General features: G+C 37.9%; 1 protein-coding gene across 2 annotated transcripts in view; it reads left to right on the top strand.

The window, feature by feature from the left end:
• LOC136873790 (aprataxin) overlaps positions 1-19,852 on the top strand; it is an 89,077-nt gene that overhangs the window by 22,641 nt on the left and 46,584 nt on the right. Inside the window, exons 2-3 of one of the 2 annotated variants that reach the window (XM_067147023.2) lie at positions 62-201; positions 12,995-13,304. In XM_067147023.2, the coding sequence (XP_067003124.2) occupies positions 62-201; positions 12,995-13,289 (435 nt within the window). In that variant the 3' untranslated portion in view covers positions 13,290-13,304. Of the gene's footprint in view, positions 1-61; positions 202-12,994; positions 13,305-19,852 lie in introns of those variants that run through there. The other variant, XM_067147022.2, reaches the window with a different exon arrangement.

The following is a 19,852-nucleotide window of genomic DNA, read 5'->3' as shown; positions in this document are numbered from 1 at the left end:
CCAGATACTTTTGATCAGATTTCCAGTTCCTGTAATCTTCACTTTTGTCTTTTCTCTGTAGGCCAAGTATCACTATCTTGTGCTGCCCAAGGAAGACATATCAAGCTTAAATAAAGTGACCAAGAGCCATCTTCCTCTTCTGCAGCACATGCACGATGTTGGTGTGAAGATGGCAGAGAAACATCCCGAAGCAGAGATGAGGTAATGTGGTTAGCTTACCTTTCGTGTAGTATATAAAGAGGAACACAAAACAGGAAAAACAGTGACAGGTCAATGTAGAAAGAGGAGGAAAGGTAGGACATGAAACCACAAAAGGACTAGTACAATCTCCACATCTTTATACCCAAAAAAAAAATATCAAATAGATGGGCTCCCTCATCGTGTGTTCTTTCTTATACATGTTTCGAATCTTCTACCACCTGTATTGATCTTTATCTTATGACTCATCCCTTTTCCTGTGTACCTGACTTTCTTCTTATCCAACACTTCCCCTTCTTAAAATATCTGTTGAATGAGTTTTGATACCCACCCTGGTTAAGCTGTGAAGCAGAAGCAAGTTCATCAGGGACTGAGAAGAAATGTGGTTTTTGAAAAGCTCTGACGGATAGGGGCGAGAGCCCATCTGTTTGAAGACAACAGTGTATGAATATTTGGAGATTGTCCTTTTCTGTTTTGTTTGTCCTCGTGTCGCCAGACTGAGTGGCCTCAGATGGCTAAGGTGCTGACTTTCAGTCCAAGTTGGCAGGTTCGATCCTGGTTCAGTCCAGTGGAATTGAAGGTGCTCAAATATCATAATCTGTTATCTTCATTTCCGTATTGATTGGTACTATAATATAATTGAAATATTGAAATATTCAAACCAAAGATAGACACATTCTTTTGAAATTGAGAAGTTTCCACCTTATCAATACATTAATTTATTTACTCTAAAGTGGTAAAATCGTTCAATACCGGTTTCGATCCCTATGGGATCATCCTCAGTTGACACACAATGAAATATTTATAAAAACATCTCATGTAAAAGATTATATCTGGTAAGACTAGTTCAATTAAATTAAATGTGAAAGTTGTTAGGTTGTTAGTGAGAAAGTATTTGTATGTGTGTTGCACGTGACCACACTATGTCTAGGCTGATATACATTGAGGAGATCTTACATTTGTTCTCAATCATTGTTTAGGATGTTACATTCAGTATAGTTGTTTCATATTGATTAAAACATTAAAAATTGCTTGTAAAAGAATGTGTCTATCTTTGGTTTGAATAGCACTAATTGGTTTGAACCTTAACGTCACATGACACCTATATTACAGAACATAAAGTAAAGTTTCTAGTCAAAAAGGTATCATTTTAACAAGCTTTTTCATGTTTGTTTCCAATTGGACTTATTTATAAAAGTGAAATACCTCAAACATCTAAAAAGTGCAAACAGTCCTACTGACATTTTATAAAAACAGATACAATGAAGTGAGATACCTCAAGCAATAAAATATTTTTAAGACTTCATAATAGACTCGCAATTAATAATGTGTATATTAAAATATAAAAAAATTACTTTATGTTCTGTAATATGTGTCATGTGACGTTAAGGTTCAAACCAATCAGTGCTATTCAAACCAAAGATAGACACATTCTTTTACAAGCAATTTTTAATGTTTTAATCAATATGAAATAACTATACTGAATGTAACATCCTAAACAATGATTGAGAACAAATGTTAGATCTCCTCAGTGTATATCAGCCTAGACATAGTGTGGTCACGTGCCACACACATACAAATACTTTCTCACTAACAACCTAACAACTTTCATATTTAATTTAATTGAACTAGTCTTACCAGATACAATCTTTTACATGTGATGTTTTTATAAATATTTCATTGTGTGTCAACTGAGGATGATCCCATAGGGATCGAAACCGGTATTGAATGATTTTACCACTTTAGAGTAAATAAATTCCTCCCAAAGGTATCACCACCTTGACGAAGGCAAAATATATTTTGTCGGGTGTTTATTGGAGGCTTGCGTGGTCAAATGATCCTTAGAGCTATGCCGGCGGGAGCATCTGCTCCTGGTAGGGCCACCCAAGCCGGACAGGTCTAAGGTGATGATCCAGACTAAGAGTGATACCCTGGTCCTCCAGGTTGGGGGTTGAGCATAGGGTTAACTCCCCTACCTCGTAAAAAAACAACTGTTACGGATACCTTAAGAATGAATAAAGCAGGACTGGAAAACTTGGTGACGAACCGGCAAGAAAAACGGCTAAAGAGAAGGAAAAAGGATATTATATTAGCAACGTGGAATGTTAAGACATTGAAGAGACCTGGCAAGTTGAAAGAATTAAGGAATGAAATGGATAAGTATGGAGTGAAAATAGCAGCTCTACAGGAACTGAGATGGAAAGGGCAAGGGATGATGATGTCTGGACAACATATCTTGATGTACAGTGGAGAAAAAGCAGGCAGTAATGGCACAGGATTCCTCATACATAAGTCGGTAAAGCAAAGCGTGATCAACTTTACTCCAATCAATGATAGGATGTGCTCTGTGAGAATTAGGGCAAAATTCTTCAACGTAACTGTGTTTTGTGTGTACGCCCCTACTGAGGAGGCAGAAGATGAGAAGAAAGATGCATTCTATACTAAATTGGAGGAAGAAATTAATAAAGTTCAAAGGCATGATGTGAAAATTATCCTTGGAGATTTAAATGCAAAAATTGGAAGAGAAGAGGTGTACAAACGCTTAGTAGGGAAAGAAAGCCTGCATGAAGTAAGTAATGATAATGGATTGAGATTGATTGATTTTGTGAGTGGAAAGCAGATGATGATTAAAAGTACTTGGCATCCTAGGAAAAACATTCACAAGGAGACCTGGATTTCACCAGATGGTGTGACAAGAAATCAAATAGACCATGTTATCATAGACAGTCGACATGCATCAGATATTATGGATGTTAGAAGCTGCAGAGGTGCTGATGCAGATACAGACCACTATCTTGTTAGAGTCAAGTACGGACAAAAAATAGATTTGGCAAGAATGGAAAAAGTAACAAGAAAGGCAAAGCACAATATTGAAGGTCTAAAAAATGAGGAATTGCAAGAGAAATACAAAAATAAAATGGCTGAATCTTTGGAAATAAAAAGGGAATTTTGGGAGAAAGGAGAAGTGGAAGATAAATGGGAGATACTGAAAACAACTATCAGTGAAGTTGCAGATAGTACCCTGGGAAAGAAGAAATTGGTAAAGAGACAGAATGGTTTGATGAGGAATGTTCAACATTAATCCAAGAGAGGAATGATGTTAGGAACAGAATGCTTCAAAGGAGAACAAGACAAACAGTAGAAGAGTATAGAGAGAAACGAAGAAGAGCAGATGAGATATGTAGATATAAGAAAAGAGCTTTTGAAAGAAAGAGAATCGAAGAACTGGATGAAATGAAGGATAGAAACGAGGTACAAAAGTTCTATGAAAGAACAAAAGACCTTAAGAGAGGATTTCAACTAAGAGCTGTTTTCTTCAAGGATAAAGATGGAAACCTTCTGGGTGATAAAAGCAAAGTGCTTGGAAGATGGCAGGAGTATTCTTACGAGTTACTCAATGGAAATAATGAAGATGATAGAGAGGAGGAAAATATAAATGTTGATGGGGAAGAAAGAGAATTGGAAGAGGAATCAGTAAAACAGCCAGACTTAGAAGAGATCAAAGCTGCAATTAATGCATTAAAGAATAACAGAGCCCCAGGTGAAGATGGAATGGAGTCAGAGCTGTTGAGATATGGGGGAGAGGGAATAGAAAAGGCTGTTTATGAATTGATTAAGGAGGTTTGGACAAAGGAGGAAATACCCAAGGATTGGACATTGGGTATAATTTACCCAATACATAAAAAGGGAGACAAGGCAGTATGTGGAAATTATCGAGGGATCACCTTGCTGGATGGAACGTACAAGGTTTTTAGTAAGGTACTAGCCTTAAGATTGGAATTGTGGATGGAAAGAATATTAGGGGATTACCAAGCAGGTTTTAGAAAACATCGCTCTACTCTGGATCAGATATTTATATTACGACAAGTGCTAGAGAAATTTTATGAATATGACAAACAGCTACATCAGCTGTATGTGGATTTTAAACAGGCATATGACAGTCTAGATAGGAGTAAAATTTACAAGATTATGAAAGAATTTGGAATCCCAAGGAAATTGATTAGATTAACAGAAATGACTTTGAAAACAACAGTATGCAAGGTGAGAGTGGAGCAAGATCTGTCAGAGGAGTTTTTAGTGGAGAGAGGACTAAGACAGGGAGATGTACTTTCCACACTGCTTTTTAACCTAGCATTGGAAAAAGTAATCCGTCAATTGCCCATCAACCCAGGGGGAACCATTTTGAACAGATTAGTACAAGTGATAGCATATGCTGATGATGTAGCAATAATTGCAAGAAATGAAAGAGCTCTTGAAGAGAGCTACTCAGTATTAGAAGAGAAAGCACGGAACCTAGGACTAGAAGTGAATATAAACAAAACAAAATATATGAAGATGGGAGATACAGAGGGAGTAAGAGGAAGGACCCCAGTAAGATTAAATGGGAAGGAATATCAAAGAGTCACATCTTTCAAATATCTAGGCTCTATAATAACAGAGGACAATAAAACCTCCGTGGAAATACAGGAGAGGATAACAAGTGGAAACCGATGCTTTTACGCCTTGCAAAATATGTTTAAATCCAGGAATGTCATCAGGAATACAAAAATTAAAATATATACAACAGTACTAAGACCAATAGTTATGTATGGATCAGAATGCTGGGTGATGACCTCCAGAGAAGAATAGTGGCTGTTACGGTGGGAAAGGAAGATATTGAGAAAGATATTCGGTGCAGTAAGAGAGCAGGATGGGTGGAGAATGAGGACAAATGTAGAGCTGCAAGGACTGTTTGGCCAGCCAGATATTGTTACTAAAATTAAGCAAGGAAGAATTAGATTGGCCGGTCATGTTCAGAGAATGGCAGAAACCTTCACCGTTAAAAAGGTGTTTATAGGGAAACTTGATGGAAGGAGGAGGAGAGGAAGACCCAGGAAAAGATGGATTGATGATGTTGAGGATGACCTTAGAAAGTTAGGAGTTAAACGTTGGAGAAGAAAAGCTGAGGACCGAGATGAATGGAGGCAGGTGATAAAGGAGGCCAAGGACCTACAAGGACTGTAGCGCCGACCAGTAAGTAAGTAAGTAAGTAAGTAAGAGTAAATAAATTAATGTATTGATAAGGTGGAAACTTCTCAGTTTCCCTTATATTATGGTGCTCAAATATGTCGGTAGATTTACTGGCACGTAAAAGAACTACTGCAGGACAGAATTTTGGTGTCTCCAAAGACCGTAAAGGTAGTTAGTTAGTGAGATGTAAAAGCAATAACATAAAAAGTCCTCTTTCTGTAGGTGCCCCTTCCCACATTGATCTGCCATGCGTTTTTATCCTATTGTGTGTTCCTTGTCAAGTTCCTATCTCTCTATACATGACTTGCTTGGACACTTGTGTGTTCCTGTCCATAAGTTATATTAACTCGTTGGGATCCATTCTTCCTTTTTTTTTGTTTGTCCTCCATTCTTATACTTGGCATCAAACCTAAAGTGTTGTGAACAATGGCCAATAGCTACTCGAATAGCATGCTGCATTGTTGAGCCAGGTTCTCAGGTTATGTACTTGATGCAGACGCAGTGCCTTAGGATATCTTTACGTCATGTGCATAATACGAGGGTTGGGGCAAAAGTCATGGCAACCTTTTTTTTTTCCTCTTGAAGATACCAGTCCAGTTGGAAAATGTGACATATATAGACAAAAGGACAAGGTGTTAACTACATGTGTGAACAATGAATAGCACTGAAATATCGTAAAACACTAATTTATTACGGTAGTATACAGGGCAATATGGCCTTCCCGGTGCAAAAGAATGACAACACAGTACACATAAAGTTGACATGACAAACCTGGGCGTAAAGACCCTCAAAGTAGTCATCTGCTACTGACACCACATGCTGGCAACAATGTGGGAGGCACTGAATACCATCTGCCTCAGCGTTTGCCGCACCATGTGTGAATCGGGTCACCTGTTAGCGCGCAGCATTAGCATTGTCCTCGTGTGTTGCAAACCGCCTACCATGTAGTGGTTCCTTAGTCTTTTGAATGAGATCAAAGTCACAGGGCGAAATGTCGGGAGAGTACGGTGGGTGCTCCAATTCTTCCCATCCCCAACGTCGCAGTAGCTGCCCTATACACTCTGCTTTATGTGGTTTTGCATTGTCGTGCAGGATTATTGCACTGTCCACAAGATCTGGACGTTTCTCCCGATCGCCACGTCATACTTGTCGCACCAGGAAGTCCCTGTAGTACTGTGCGATCACTGTTCTGCCATCTGGAACAAAGTGGCAAACAAGGACACCCCTGACGTCATACGCGACGATCACCATCAATGTGACTTGACTAGGGAAGGATTCTGACGGACCTTCTGCATCCTTGGTGATCCAGCATGTCGCCACTCCGCAGACTGACGTTTCAGTTCTGGTTCGTATGCCCTGGCCCAAAATTCATCGATGGCGATTATTCATGACAAGAATTGATCACAGTCTTGTTGCCAGCGTGCAAGGTGGTCGGAGCATATTGCATAGCGCACCCACCTTTGAACTTCCGTCAGTGCACGCGGTACCCATCCCGATGCGATTTTGTGCAGTTGCAGCTCATTACACTATATCCTGTGGATGATGTGTTTCTCGATGCCACTTGCCCTCTCTAACTCCAGTAGCATCCATCGTCTATCTTCATCCAGGAGCTGCTCGATAGTGGCACGTGCCACGTCGGTCTGCACACTAACAGGTCATCCCGAACGGTGCTCATCACTGGTTGACATACGTCCTTGCTGAAACTTTCCTACCCACCGTGCTACTGTACGATATGGTAGGGCATTATTCCCAAGGGCATCCACTACAGAAGTGGCCAAATTATTAGAATAAAATTGAATTTTCAGAATTTATTGACATAAATTTTTGTTACATTGACAAATTAAGGAGATTGTTGTTTTACTTTGTATGCCACCCTTTAGACTGAATGAGGGCCTTGATTCACCTTGGCATCCCATTAATCATTGTTTGGCACGCATTTCTGACGTCATCGTCCTTAAACCAGATGTCTTGGACCTTAGCAATGAACTCATCCCTTGTTGTTATTTTGGTCTTTCTCAATTTTTTCTTGACAATAGCCCATAGATTTTCAATGGGGTTAATATCTGGGCTATTTCCAGGCCAATCCAGTAAATCTATGCCCTTCTGTTCAAAAAAATCCATGACTTCTTTTGCTCTGTGACATGGGGCACCATCCTGCATAAAGATGCAGTCTTCTCCCCCATATCATTGGTCCATTTGCGGTATCAGCTTGTTTTTCAGCACTTTTATGTACTGGTCGTGTTTCATTGTCCCTTCAACAATGTACATTTCCCCGCAACTATGCCATGACATGACACTCCACACCATAATTGCCGTAGGATGTTTCACGGTTTGCTGTATACATTACAAGTTATAAATCTCATTTTACAACCGTATTGGAGTTCAGAGTAATAAATTATTAAAATTAAAAAACCACCTTTCCAATACACAAAATCCTTATAATTAGGATGAAACCATTTTGATTACAAATTGGACATGTTTCGCTCAATCTTAGTGAGCATCATCAGCAATAGGTAACATAAATCATTGGTGCGTCAGGGCCCCTGATCCTGTCGTATATCACAAAAGAATGTTTAATATACATTGATAAAAATATATGAATTTAACACTTTTAAAAATAATCAATAAGATTATTTGTGTCTGTTAAAACAAAAATTGATCATTAAAACTGCTTGAAATGTAAAAATGGAATGGATGACTTGAAATGTTAAAAGTAATATATAGTAATTAGATGTTCTTAAAAATCGTTATCCACTGTATCTACGCTCGATTGTATTAGACTGTTTATGATAAAATCAGTTTTTCACATCAGGGTGAGCTCTTATTATAAACTATGTTGCTATTTTTTAAGAATAAACATGATGATAAGCGTTGAAAATCACGTATGATGGTTGAAAAACGAAGTTCAGTGGTGGTAAAACATCGTCTAGATCGGCGTAAATTAGCCTTTATGGGATTCCTTGCGTTGTGTTTCAGTTATCATTTGTGCAGTAGAGTGTTGACATTGTTCTCCTAAAATTTCTCAAGGATTCACAAATAAAATCCGTCAACTCTCACAGAATGAATAATTCACATGCGCCCCAGTTAAACAACATTCCCCCCACTGTCAATCTATCTAACACCACACTCTCCAGCAGTGAAATGGACCTCTTGAATAAAGGCATGAAATTCAACTGGCCCAATCCCAATAAGTCTGACGACATCATTACCAGTATTGCCGAGGCTGAATCTAGTATTTTAAAACTCCCAATCGAACAGCGAAATGACGTGAAATATGAAGTAAAGAAGAACCTCCCCTCTTTAGTTAAAGAATTGAATTCCAAGTCAATATCAAACTTTAACAAGCAGATAACCGGACTTAAGTGTAAAATTAATAACAACAATATCATAGTCACAAAAGCAGACAAAGGTCCCACAACAGTACTAATGAATAAAGAAGAATACATTAGCAAAACCGAAAACTTCTTTTCCACTGAAACCTATAATATAGTGGAAAAAGACCCTACATTAAAAATCCAAAGAGACCTTAAGAACTTGTTAAAGGAATCTTCTTTTCTTTTACAAGAGTACGAACAACAAAAACTTACCATAATGAACCCTAAATTACCCACAGCCAGGGCTTTACCAAAAATACATAAACAAGGGATTCCAATGCGCCCCATTATAAATTGTAGAAATAGCCCCACATATAACGTTTCAAAATTTTTGCATCGTTTCCTCTACAAGCATTATAAATTCAACAATAAAGCCTACATAAAGAATTCTGTCGATTTCTGTAACAAATTGTCCACATTCAAACTAGCAGATAATCACGTTATGGTATCTTATGATATCACTAACATGTATTCGAACATACCCGTATTTGACACAATTAACATTACAAAATCTAACCTTATGAAACATAGCATTCTAAGCAGATACGAAATAAACGATTTCATTAATTTATTGAAATTTGTACTTAACAATAACTATTTCACATTCAATAATAAAATATATCATGAAAAAGGATTAGCAATGGGCGACCCAATTTCCGGCATTCTCGCCAACATTTTTATGGACGATATGGAAACCACATTAATAATTAATAAAATTAACGGCGTAAATCTCTGGCTGAGATTTGTGGATGATACATTTGTAATCATAGATACACAATTGAATAATAGTGACAACGTACTTAGGCTTCTTAACAACCTTAACCCTAGTATTCAGTTTACTAAAGAGGACGAGATCAACAACTCCTTAAACTTTTTAGATTTAATTTTTACTAGAGATAAAGATAAGTTCACTTACCAAATTTACAGGAAACTATCTGCCGCCCCTATAACTATAAAAAACGAATCTTTGCACCCTCACTCCCATAAGCAAGCTACATTTTACAGCTTGATTCACAGGGCCATGAACATCCCCCTTTCTAAAGCTAATCGAGAAAAAGAAATATGTTTCATCAAAGAACTAGCCATGATGAATGGTTTTAAACCTGATATGATCACCAGAATCATAGGTAAAATTAGATTAAAGAGTTCAACTACACTAGTTCCCGAAAAAACCAAAAAAACAAATTCTGCTATTTTTACTTTCACCAACCCAGCTATTTACAATGTCACTAAACCATTAAATAAGCATAATATTAACATTGCATCCCTTTCTAAAGCTAATCGAGAAAAAGAAATATGTTTCATCAAAGAACTAGCCATGATGAATGGTTTTAAACCTGATATGATCACCAGAATCATAGGTAAAATTAGATTAAAGAGTTCAACTACACTAGTTCCCGAAAAAACCAAAAAAACAAATTCTGCTATTTTTACTTTCACCAACCCAGCTATTTACAATGTCACTAAACCATTAAATAAGCATAATATTAACATTGCATACCGAACCTTTAACACCAACCGTAACATCTTTTTTAATTCCAATTCCGTCTACATTTTACGACAAATTCTCAAACTCGGGAATATATAGACTTAAATGCACACAGTGCAATTTTTCTTATATAGGCCAAACTGGCCGCAGTTTTAGAATAAGGTATTTAGAACTTTATAATGCCCTGAAACACAAAAAGCATTCCGCTATGAGTATTCATATGAGGGACACAGGGCATAATTTCAGTACTATCGATCAAGATGTGCAAATAATCAAATACGTAAATAAAAGCAGTTTAATGACCGGGTATGAAAATGCTTACATTTCCTTGGACCAATACTTTAATAAAAATAGTAATTTAAATGAAGTCTCGGACATTAACAGCCCCATAATTGAGCAAATCCCCAAACTAATTGCTAAATTCGGAATTAATGCTAATAATTTCATGAAGATTTTCCATTATAAACATGCTTTCAATCCTCCCATAGCAACAGCAGCCACACCCACAACGCCTCCTACCATTGCATCCTCCCTATTGGCCGACAACTCGCGCAATGTCCCGCCTCCCTTCCCCTCACCGCTACCTTCCCCGTCTCCACGACCGCATTCATACAACACATGCAGCAGTAAGTCATTTACCATCGAACCTCAATAAACAACCAAGAGACCAGTCCACACACGGGTAAGCATGTTCCGTTATCATCTCTTTACAGTGCTACAGTCTTTAAATTTCCAATACCTGACACTCATATTATTCCCCCATTTCTTCTTTTACAGGATACATTCGTTTTAAATTTCACATACTAGATCAGTAATTCTCCGTTAGGAGAACAATGTCAACACTCTACTGCACAAATGATAACTAAAACACAACGCAAGGAATCCCATAAAGGCTAATTTACGCCGATCTAGGCGATGTTTTACCACCACTGAACTTCGTTTTTCAACCATCATACGTGATTTTCAACGTTTATCATCATGTTTATTCTTAAAAAACAGCATCATAGTTTATAATAAGAGCTCACCCTGATGTGAAAAACTGATTTTATCATAAACAGTCTAATACAATCGAGCGTAGATACAGTGGATAACGATTTTTAAGAACATCTAATTACTATATATTACTTTTAACATTTCAAGTCATCCATTCCATTTTTACATTTCAAGCAGTTTTAATGATCAATTTTTGTTTTAACAGACACAAATAATCTTATTGATTATTTTTAAAAGTGTTAAATTCATATATTTTTATCAATGTATATTAAACATTCTTTTGTGATATACGACAGGATCAGGGGCCCTGTCGCACCAATGATTTATGTTACCTATTGCTGATGATGCTCACTAAGATTGAGCGAAACATGTCCAATTTGTAATCAAAATGGTTTCATCCTAATTATAAGGATTTTGTGTATTGGAAAGGTGGTTTTTTAATTTTAATAATTTATTGCTGTATACAGTCGACCTTGAACGCCTCTCCCTCCCTTCGTCTCGCATATTGACTGGTCTCTTCTCCGATGGAGAAGATACTTTCATCGCTGAAGCATACCTGATGAAAGAAATAAAGCTTCCTCTAATAACTGGTCCATTACGGTGTTGTAAAATGTAGCAAACAATGGCAGGTACTTTTGTATTCCATGTAATCATAAAAGTGAATTGAATATATTAGCAGCTTTTAGCTCACAAAATGATTATAAAACCTTTGAAATACTACGTACCTTCTTTCAGTCATCCGCCGAGCAGTTTTGATGAATCTTGGCCCATTGAAGTCGCCGGAAAGCCATAGAAGGTGTAATCTTAGCCTTCTTTCGTGGTCTCTTTGCTTTCAAGCCGCAGTTGAACAACTCTCTTCGTACAGATCTGGGGGATATATTAACCCCACACTGCTCCATTTTCTTGCTCATTCAGTACTTGTAAGTTTGCGATAACTAATCACAAGATTCTTAAGTTTTCTCGTGCTTCTGGGGCTCAAAATCTTGCTCCGTCCACACTTGAGTGCTCGGTCCTGAGCGTATATTTGTCCACCATTTTCATGTTTTTTAATTCTATTCACTGAAGTTTGTGAAATACCTAATTTCTGGACTATTGCTTGTTGTGTGTAACTCTTTTCAGCAAGTAAAGTCCTTACTATGCCAATTTTTCTTGGGGAAAAGTCACACTTTTTCCCCATAACCTCAAAATATTTCACTCACACAATAATGGAACACCACTGACTCATCAGGGTTAGAACACACTTTGAATACTTCAAAATACCTTTTAGTTGAACTGTATTACACAAAAACAATGATTAAATTACAGTGCAAAACAACAGAAACACAAAAGCTATGAACACTCGGCAGTAGTCACAAGGCGGGAAATCTCAGCTGAACAACATGTGCACTTCATCATTCATTTGTTCTTCATTCTTGCCAACTGTTGTCGAGCAAAAGTATCCCAGAGGTACAAAATATATCAAGTACCGTTATGCCTATCAGAATTAATCCACCACTTATCTACTTATGGACATATTCAGCCATTTTAGGCACCATTAGACTGAAATTTAACTTTATTCTAATAATTTGGCCATGTCTGTAATTCACTGCGACATTCCATCGCATTTGTCCCTCGGAGAAACCTATTTTGATGTAAGTGCGCTGCTCAACACAGGTTACTTCCATCTCGCACGACACTCACCAACTAACTGATTTCACAACCCTCGCTGCGCTACTACCAGCTATCGCAGAGCCATCTGTTGTTCTGCATACACACTATGCCTGCAGAACTTCCACACGACACGTACGTTTGTGATCCATTCACATCTACAAGAAAAAAAATAGTTGCCATGACTTTTGCCGCAATCCTCGTACGTCATAGGCGATTTATGATGGTGTTAATCGACTATTTCAATCTATGTAAAACCATGAATTTTTCTTTCTTCTTCAAGGGTTATACCTGGAGTGCAGTGGCTATACAGAACTTTAAAAGCAATATGGTGTGAAAATCGGGTTCCAGAGGACTGGACGAAAGGTACTATTCTCCCTTTATTTAAAAAAGGATGCAGAAGAAAGTGTGCCAATTATAGGGGTATCACACTTCTCTCCTATGATCTGAAAATAATTATTGAAACCAGATTGCAAGCAGTAATAGAACGTGTCCTGGGAGAAAAACAGCATGGATTTAGAACCAATGGAAGAACAACAGACTTGATCTTCACTCTAAGAATGTTAATGGAACAGTAGTGGGAGAGAGGGAAAGACCCAAGTGTAGTATATTCTTAGAAAAGGCATCCGATAGGGTGCCTAGACCAGTCATATGGAAGTGCCTCAGAGAACTGGGGGTGCCTGAATATCTCATAGGCAAGATCCAGATGCTGTACCACAACTGTAGCAGTTATGTGCATGTTGGGCATGGCCATTCAGAATGGTTTAATACCACACAGAGTGTCCAACAAGGGAGCATACTCTCAGCATTGCTATTCATTACTGTCATGGACAGTATTCTTAAAAATCTGAAAAAAGAATGAGATAGAGAACTACATACTTTGGTGTTTGTTGACGATGTAGCCATCTGGGGAGAGGTAGAGGTACAAACTAGGCTGGATGAATGGTTAGCAATGTTCAAACAGTTTCATATGAGAGTTAGCACAACAAAAACTGTTGCACAGAAAATGAGTAGGTAAGATACTGGCTCCCACATCAAGCTTGAAGGTGAAAACATTCATTGTGTACAGGTATTCAAATACCTCAGGAGTATGATTTCCAGCAGAGGTAATGCAGATAAAGAAATAGTAAACAGAGTGGCTAGCAGTTCCAACTTCTGCAACATCGTAAGATCTCTACTTTCAGGACAAGAGAGTGCCCATGAGAACCAAGATAACTCTGTACAAGTCATACTTCATGCCTATTCTCACGTACGATCTGGAAAGATGTACACTGAAAGAGAGAGATGTTAGTAAATTGCAAGCATGTGAAATTAAGTTTCTATGAACAAGCCTCAAAAAAGCCTGCAAGAAACATGTTAAGGAACGATGATATCAAAATGCAACTGGAAGTGGACTCGATAGAAGAGAATCTAAGGACTTCGAGATTAACATGGTATGGACATGTAAATCAAATACCTGGCATAAGAACACCTCGTGCATGTCTAGAAAGAAGGGTTGAAGGAAGAAGGCCAGTGGGAAGACCTAAGAAGAGATGGCTACTCCAGGTGAGAGAAGATGTGGAGAGAAGAAGAGGGAATTGGGAAGCAGTGGCGAGAGAGAGGGCATTTCTGGTGAAGACTCGTTCAGTACCACCCTACCCAGCATGCCGGAGGGATTCTGTGATGATGATGATGATCAATAATTAGGCTAACTTTTCTACAATTTAGTACTAAAATATTAAAATCTGCAGCAAGACTGTTAACATTGTTGTATGTAACAAAATTTGATATTTTGTGCCTGAATTTCATTGAAGCTTTGCTTCATTTGTACCAGATTTTGTTTTAAAAAAAAAGTAGAAAATGTACCTCAAGCATGCTTAGTTGTACTTCCCTTTAAAACAATACTCACTGCTACAGTCACACTATCCATAGGAACTGCAAGCAACGCTGTGCAAGGTGAATTATCATACATTATTAAACACAGCATACCTTTCCAGTTTAATCCAATGGAACTACCTGGCAGGTTTGACTTCTTGGTCTCTGACATATATGAAACAAGGGATTTCATTTCACCACAAGCTTTAGCTATGAAAATTTAACTCTTGGATAAATCAAGTTTTGCTCTGCATTCTTCACAAGAGCATTTTTTAAGCATTTGTTCACATAAAAAAATTCAAACCAGACTACATAGAATCACTTTCTATCTTCTATCTGTGTTACCAGTCTTGTACTTGGTTTTCTCAGAGACATGTTTATGGTACACTAGCTGATGAACCCATGCTTTGCTATGGAATTCTACATTGTATACAGAATTCTAGGTTAGGTAGTGTACACATTGTAAGTTTGTATTAAATTCCATAGCTCTCTTAACATTACCCTAGAAAAGCGACGGGGAAGCCACCAAACGTCTTTTCTCATTTGAAGACTGAGTTAGGCCCACTTGCCTACCATCAGTCACAATCAGGTTGGGAAGTTTCCATTATAATGGCAGACACTCACTCTCCACCTGCCTTTATACATCTTCAGAAAGACTGTTTTAGTAGGTTTCCCAACTGAAATGAACATTTTTTTTTTTGCTAAGGGCTTTACGTCGCACCGACACAGATAGGTCTTATGGAGACAATGGGATGGGAAAGGCGTTGGAAGGAAGCGGCCGTGGCCTTAATTAAGGTACAGCCCCAGCATTTGCCTGGTGTGAAAATGGGAAACCACTGAAAACCATCTTCAGGGCTGCCGATAGTGGGATTCGAACCTACTATCTCCCGGATGCAAGCTCACAGCCGCGCGCCTCTACGCGCACGGCCAACTCGCCCGGTGAAATGAACATAGGTCATTACAATGAAATACTCGATCAAATGAAAAACCACTCATTTTCTCACTTTTAACAAACAGTACTACGCCGCCAATCTAACAGTCCAATGTCCCAGAGCTGGGCAGAGTAGACAGCCGTGATACGTGAACACTGTTCGTCTCTTTACGGCGGGGGGGTTCGAATAGTGGAGAGTCCCAGGGCAAAAACTACTCCTTTTACTAATCTGTTTCCTAGGAGTACCCGATGGGTCAGAAAATCTCACTTCACTACACTGGTGGCGGAAATATCTGTTTGACTTGGAGGCAAATTTTTCCTCCAAGCCAGAGGAGAAACCCCCTCTTCACTGCTAATTTGGAATAAAATTAATGTAGAATTTAATGAAAGTGAATCAGGAAGAAGTTTTTCTCGAGAAAGGGTTCTTTTCAGAGTTGAATTTTGAGTTATTTGTTGAATTGTGGTGCTATAATTTGGAATAGGTCTAAATTGTAATTCTAGACCAGGTCATACTACTACTAAGTGAGCCTCTGCCTTAGGCCTAAGTGTGCACACTGCTCATTCAAAGCAGCGCGTCAGAGTAGGGATGGAAATCTATGATGAACCAGTGTGTTATGTACCAGCAGTATCAGGAAATGTATGAACCAGAGAAACGGCATGCTAAAGAGGAAAGTTTTCTAACTCCCCACCTATTTCCCGCCAATATTCTGTCAGGCTGTTATACTCGGTACGCAGCAGTAAGCCCCTCTGTCAGAGTTGAGTGGCAGCTAGAGGCAAAGAACATCACAACAAACAATAGTCAGTGTAATGTTATTGTTGATCAATGTTGTACGCTTTCGATATTGTAGACCTTCACATTTAGTTTTCTTTCGACTCTGAAATACCACTCGTATCATAGTCGGTACGGTGAACCTGAATAAAACATAAATGATTGGAAATTGTATTCTCTATAACTTTTGTTTTGTAGTACTTAACATAGGTATTTGAAAATTAAATTTTAGGCGCCTTCCCCTAAACTACAATTTTATCTAGGGTGAATAAAATTGTGTATAGCTTAGACTGTAATTTCTTATTCACCGACTCTATATACCGACTTTCATTAAATTTTGTTTACCCATTTTCTCGTGGCTCGCGTTGATATGGACTTGGCAACAAAAAAAAAAAATTAATGAATATCTGTGTTATCATAACCGGTATGGTAAAAATATGTACGACATAAATGATTGGAAATTTAATTCTATATAACTTGTGCAGTATTTTATTGTTGATCAATGTTGTACGCTTTCGATATTGTAGACCTTCACATTTAGTTTTCTTCTGACTCTGAAATACCACTCGTATCATAGTCTGTACGGTGGACCTGAATAAAACATAAATGATAGGCAATTGTATTCTCTATAACTTTTGTTTTGTAGTACTTAACATAGGTATTTGAAAATTAAATTTTAGGCCTTCCCCTAAACTACCATTTCACTCAGCGTGAATAAAATGATTTATAGCCTAGATTGTAGTGGCTCATCCATTGACTTTACATACCGATTTTCATTGAATTCTCTTCAGCCGTTTTCTCGTGATGTGTATACATACATACAGACAGACAGAAATTACGGAAAAGTAAAAAGTGCATTTCTTTGTTACTGAGGACATGACTGATACAGAAATACCATTCTTTTTAAATTCTGAGCAGTGTGCAGACAAAACTTTATATATAAAACACTAAAAAACACAATACTTTCATGAAAATTATATTGTTTCTGCACTTTCAAGAGAATTATTTTATTACTGGTAACAGCAGAATTGCGTTCCTCCTGACTAGAATGAAGAAATAGACAGAAATAAATAACCAGTTCTCCGTTACCAAATATTAGAAGGTGAGGGAGGATATATATATATCTATATATAAATAACACTCACTTATTTTAAAATTTCAAAATGCTGATAGGAGAACCATAACACGTGTGTTAACATTTAATCAACATGTTCTGTTATATTTTAATATTGAACAAGCTGAAAGTCAGAAACTTCTGAAGATAAAAAATGTAGGAATTTCACCAGTCCATGCCCTGCAGTTGGGGATGGTAGAATAACACCTACGGTATCCCCTGCCTGTTATAAGAGGCGACTAAAAGGGGCCTTAGGGGCTCTCAACTTGGGAGCGTGGATTGGCGACCACGGTACCCTTAGCTGATTTCTGGCATTGCTTCCACTTACTTGTGCCAGGCTCCTCACTTTCATCTATCCTATCCTACCTCCCTTGGTCAACTTCTGTTCTTTTCCGACCCTGACATTAAGTTCCAAGGGCTAGGGTATCTTTTATTTTCATGCCCTTTGTGGCCCTTGTCATTCTTTGGCTGATACCTTCATTTTTTGAAGTGTCGGGTCTCTTCCATTCTCTCTGATTAGTGTTAATAGAGGATGGTAGCCCATTTGTACTTCCTCTTAGAACAAAATCACCACCACCTTTCAACCAGTCCCCTACTAGAACTGTCTTTCGAAATCTGTACCAATCACTCATATTGTACATGCCGACAGTGTAGAACATGGAGTGTGTAATGATTTTCACCCTTCAAAACTCCAATTACCTCGGTTTGAACCCGCTATCTTGGGACTGGAGGCTAACACTCTATCACTGATCTACTGAGGGAGCTTTAATTTTTATATAAATGTTGAACACAGCTTGCACTGGTTATTTTCTTAATTTTAAAAATAATGACCCTATTTTCATTTAAACAAAACAAACTATCAAGCAATGATTGTTATTCATGTTTTTGTTGTAAAAACCAAACAAATTACCAGTTAAATGGAGCAGAACATGTTATTTTTAATGACAAAGCACTAACATTGCATAAAATGTCCAAAATTACCTTTGCATCTAGCACATCACATTGCAGTCATTTCGGAGATAATCTAAAATGATATTCGGGAAAATCACAGATCATTGACTTGGACAGTAGTACTGCCACCTGTCAACGTATATATAACCCTAACTGAAGCTTCATAGAATCTAATACAGCACTCTAATGGTGTTCATAGTTTGTTCCCAATTTTTTAATGGCTTATCAAATGTTATTAGGTTTTGCTTGTGATAGTCATATTTGCAAAAAGCAGAGTGTGTGCTCCATCTGTTATGAACATGGCAATGCAGCACTTTCAAGAGTTAGGTCTGTCTTTGAATACCAGTAAATCTCTTGTGATAAATATAGAGAAAGGAGAAATTATTTCATCCCGAAAGCCATATTCATTTTATGCACCCAAAGAAGTGTTTTCATTACCTTGGGATAACCTACTCTTTGATGAAAAAAAATGGGCAGTTAACTAAAGAAAATTTGAACCTACATGCAGGCAGCCCTCTTCTAAAAGCTGAACAAACATTCTGTGATTGACCCGTTTATCTTACCATCACTCGTTTACCATTTCTAAAATGCCAAAAAACTTAAAATTCATAAAACTTTTGTGATAAAATGTTAAAACCCACCTGTAAAGAATTCTGCTGCTTCCAATTGACACACCAGATGCCATGTTATATACATCCAAACAATTTAAAGGTTTGTGTAATGTGTTGCAGGTATCATTGAACCAGCAGTTTAATGCTTGTAACATCCTCAAGAGATCAAATAATGAGTAATAATGCCGGGCTGAGTGGCTCAGACGGTTGAGGTGCTGGCTTTTTTACCCCAGCTTGGTAGGTTCAATCCTGGCTCAGTCTGGTGGTATTTGAAGGTGCTAATACATCAGCCTCGTGTCGATAGATTTACCGGCACCTAAAAACTGCAGGACAAAATTCTGGCACCGTGGCATCTGCGAAGACTGTCAAAGTAATTTGTGGGATGTAAAAATAACATTATTATCAATAATGAATACATAAAAGCAGTTAATGACCTGAAGAGAGACAGAGAAATATGTATTCAAGAACTGGGCATCAGCAGTCAGTCTCAGATTCCAACTATAAAAACCTTAAATGTTATCAAAAGTATACTACAAGCAGAGGATTTCAAAAATTGGTGCCAGTTAAGAACTCTAGTCAAAGGCAAGTTTTATATGAATGAGGAGTGTCCAAAAGTCATAATCTTGTCTGCATATATGTATGTATTCACCTTTTGAGTATGTCTGTCCATTTCTTTGGTCACGTTGTGCATGCAAATGTTAAACAGCAGAGGGCTTAGGTCGCCTTTAATACCCCATTAGTTTGGTATGTCCACTTTTGACTCCTGAGGTTGTCTCATATCACATGTTTTTTGGCTACCAAGTCCCCTTCAATTTACTGAGCAGCTTTGACCTATTAGTCAACAAAAATTACGTACATTTTGTCGCGTTTCTCACCAGTTGTACTAGAAATGTCTTAAACTTTTGTGAATC

The sequence above is a fragment of the Anabrus simplex genome, chromosome 5 (assembly GCF_040414725.1).
Source record: "Anabrus simplex isolate iqAnaSimp1 chromosome 5, ASM4041472v1, whole genome shotgun sequence".
In the NCBI taxonomy this organism is placed as follows: domain Eukaryota; kingdom Metazoa; phylum Arthropoda; class Insecta; order Orthoptera; family Tettigoniidae; genus Anabrus; species Anabrus simplex.
This window is presented reverse-complemented; position numbering and strand designations above follow the sequence as displayed.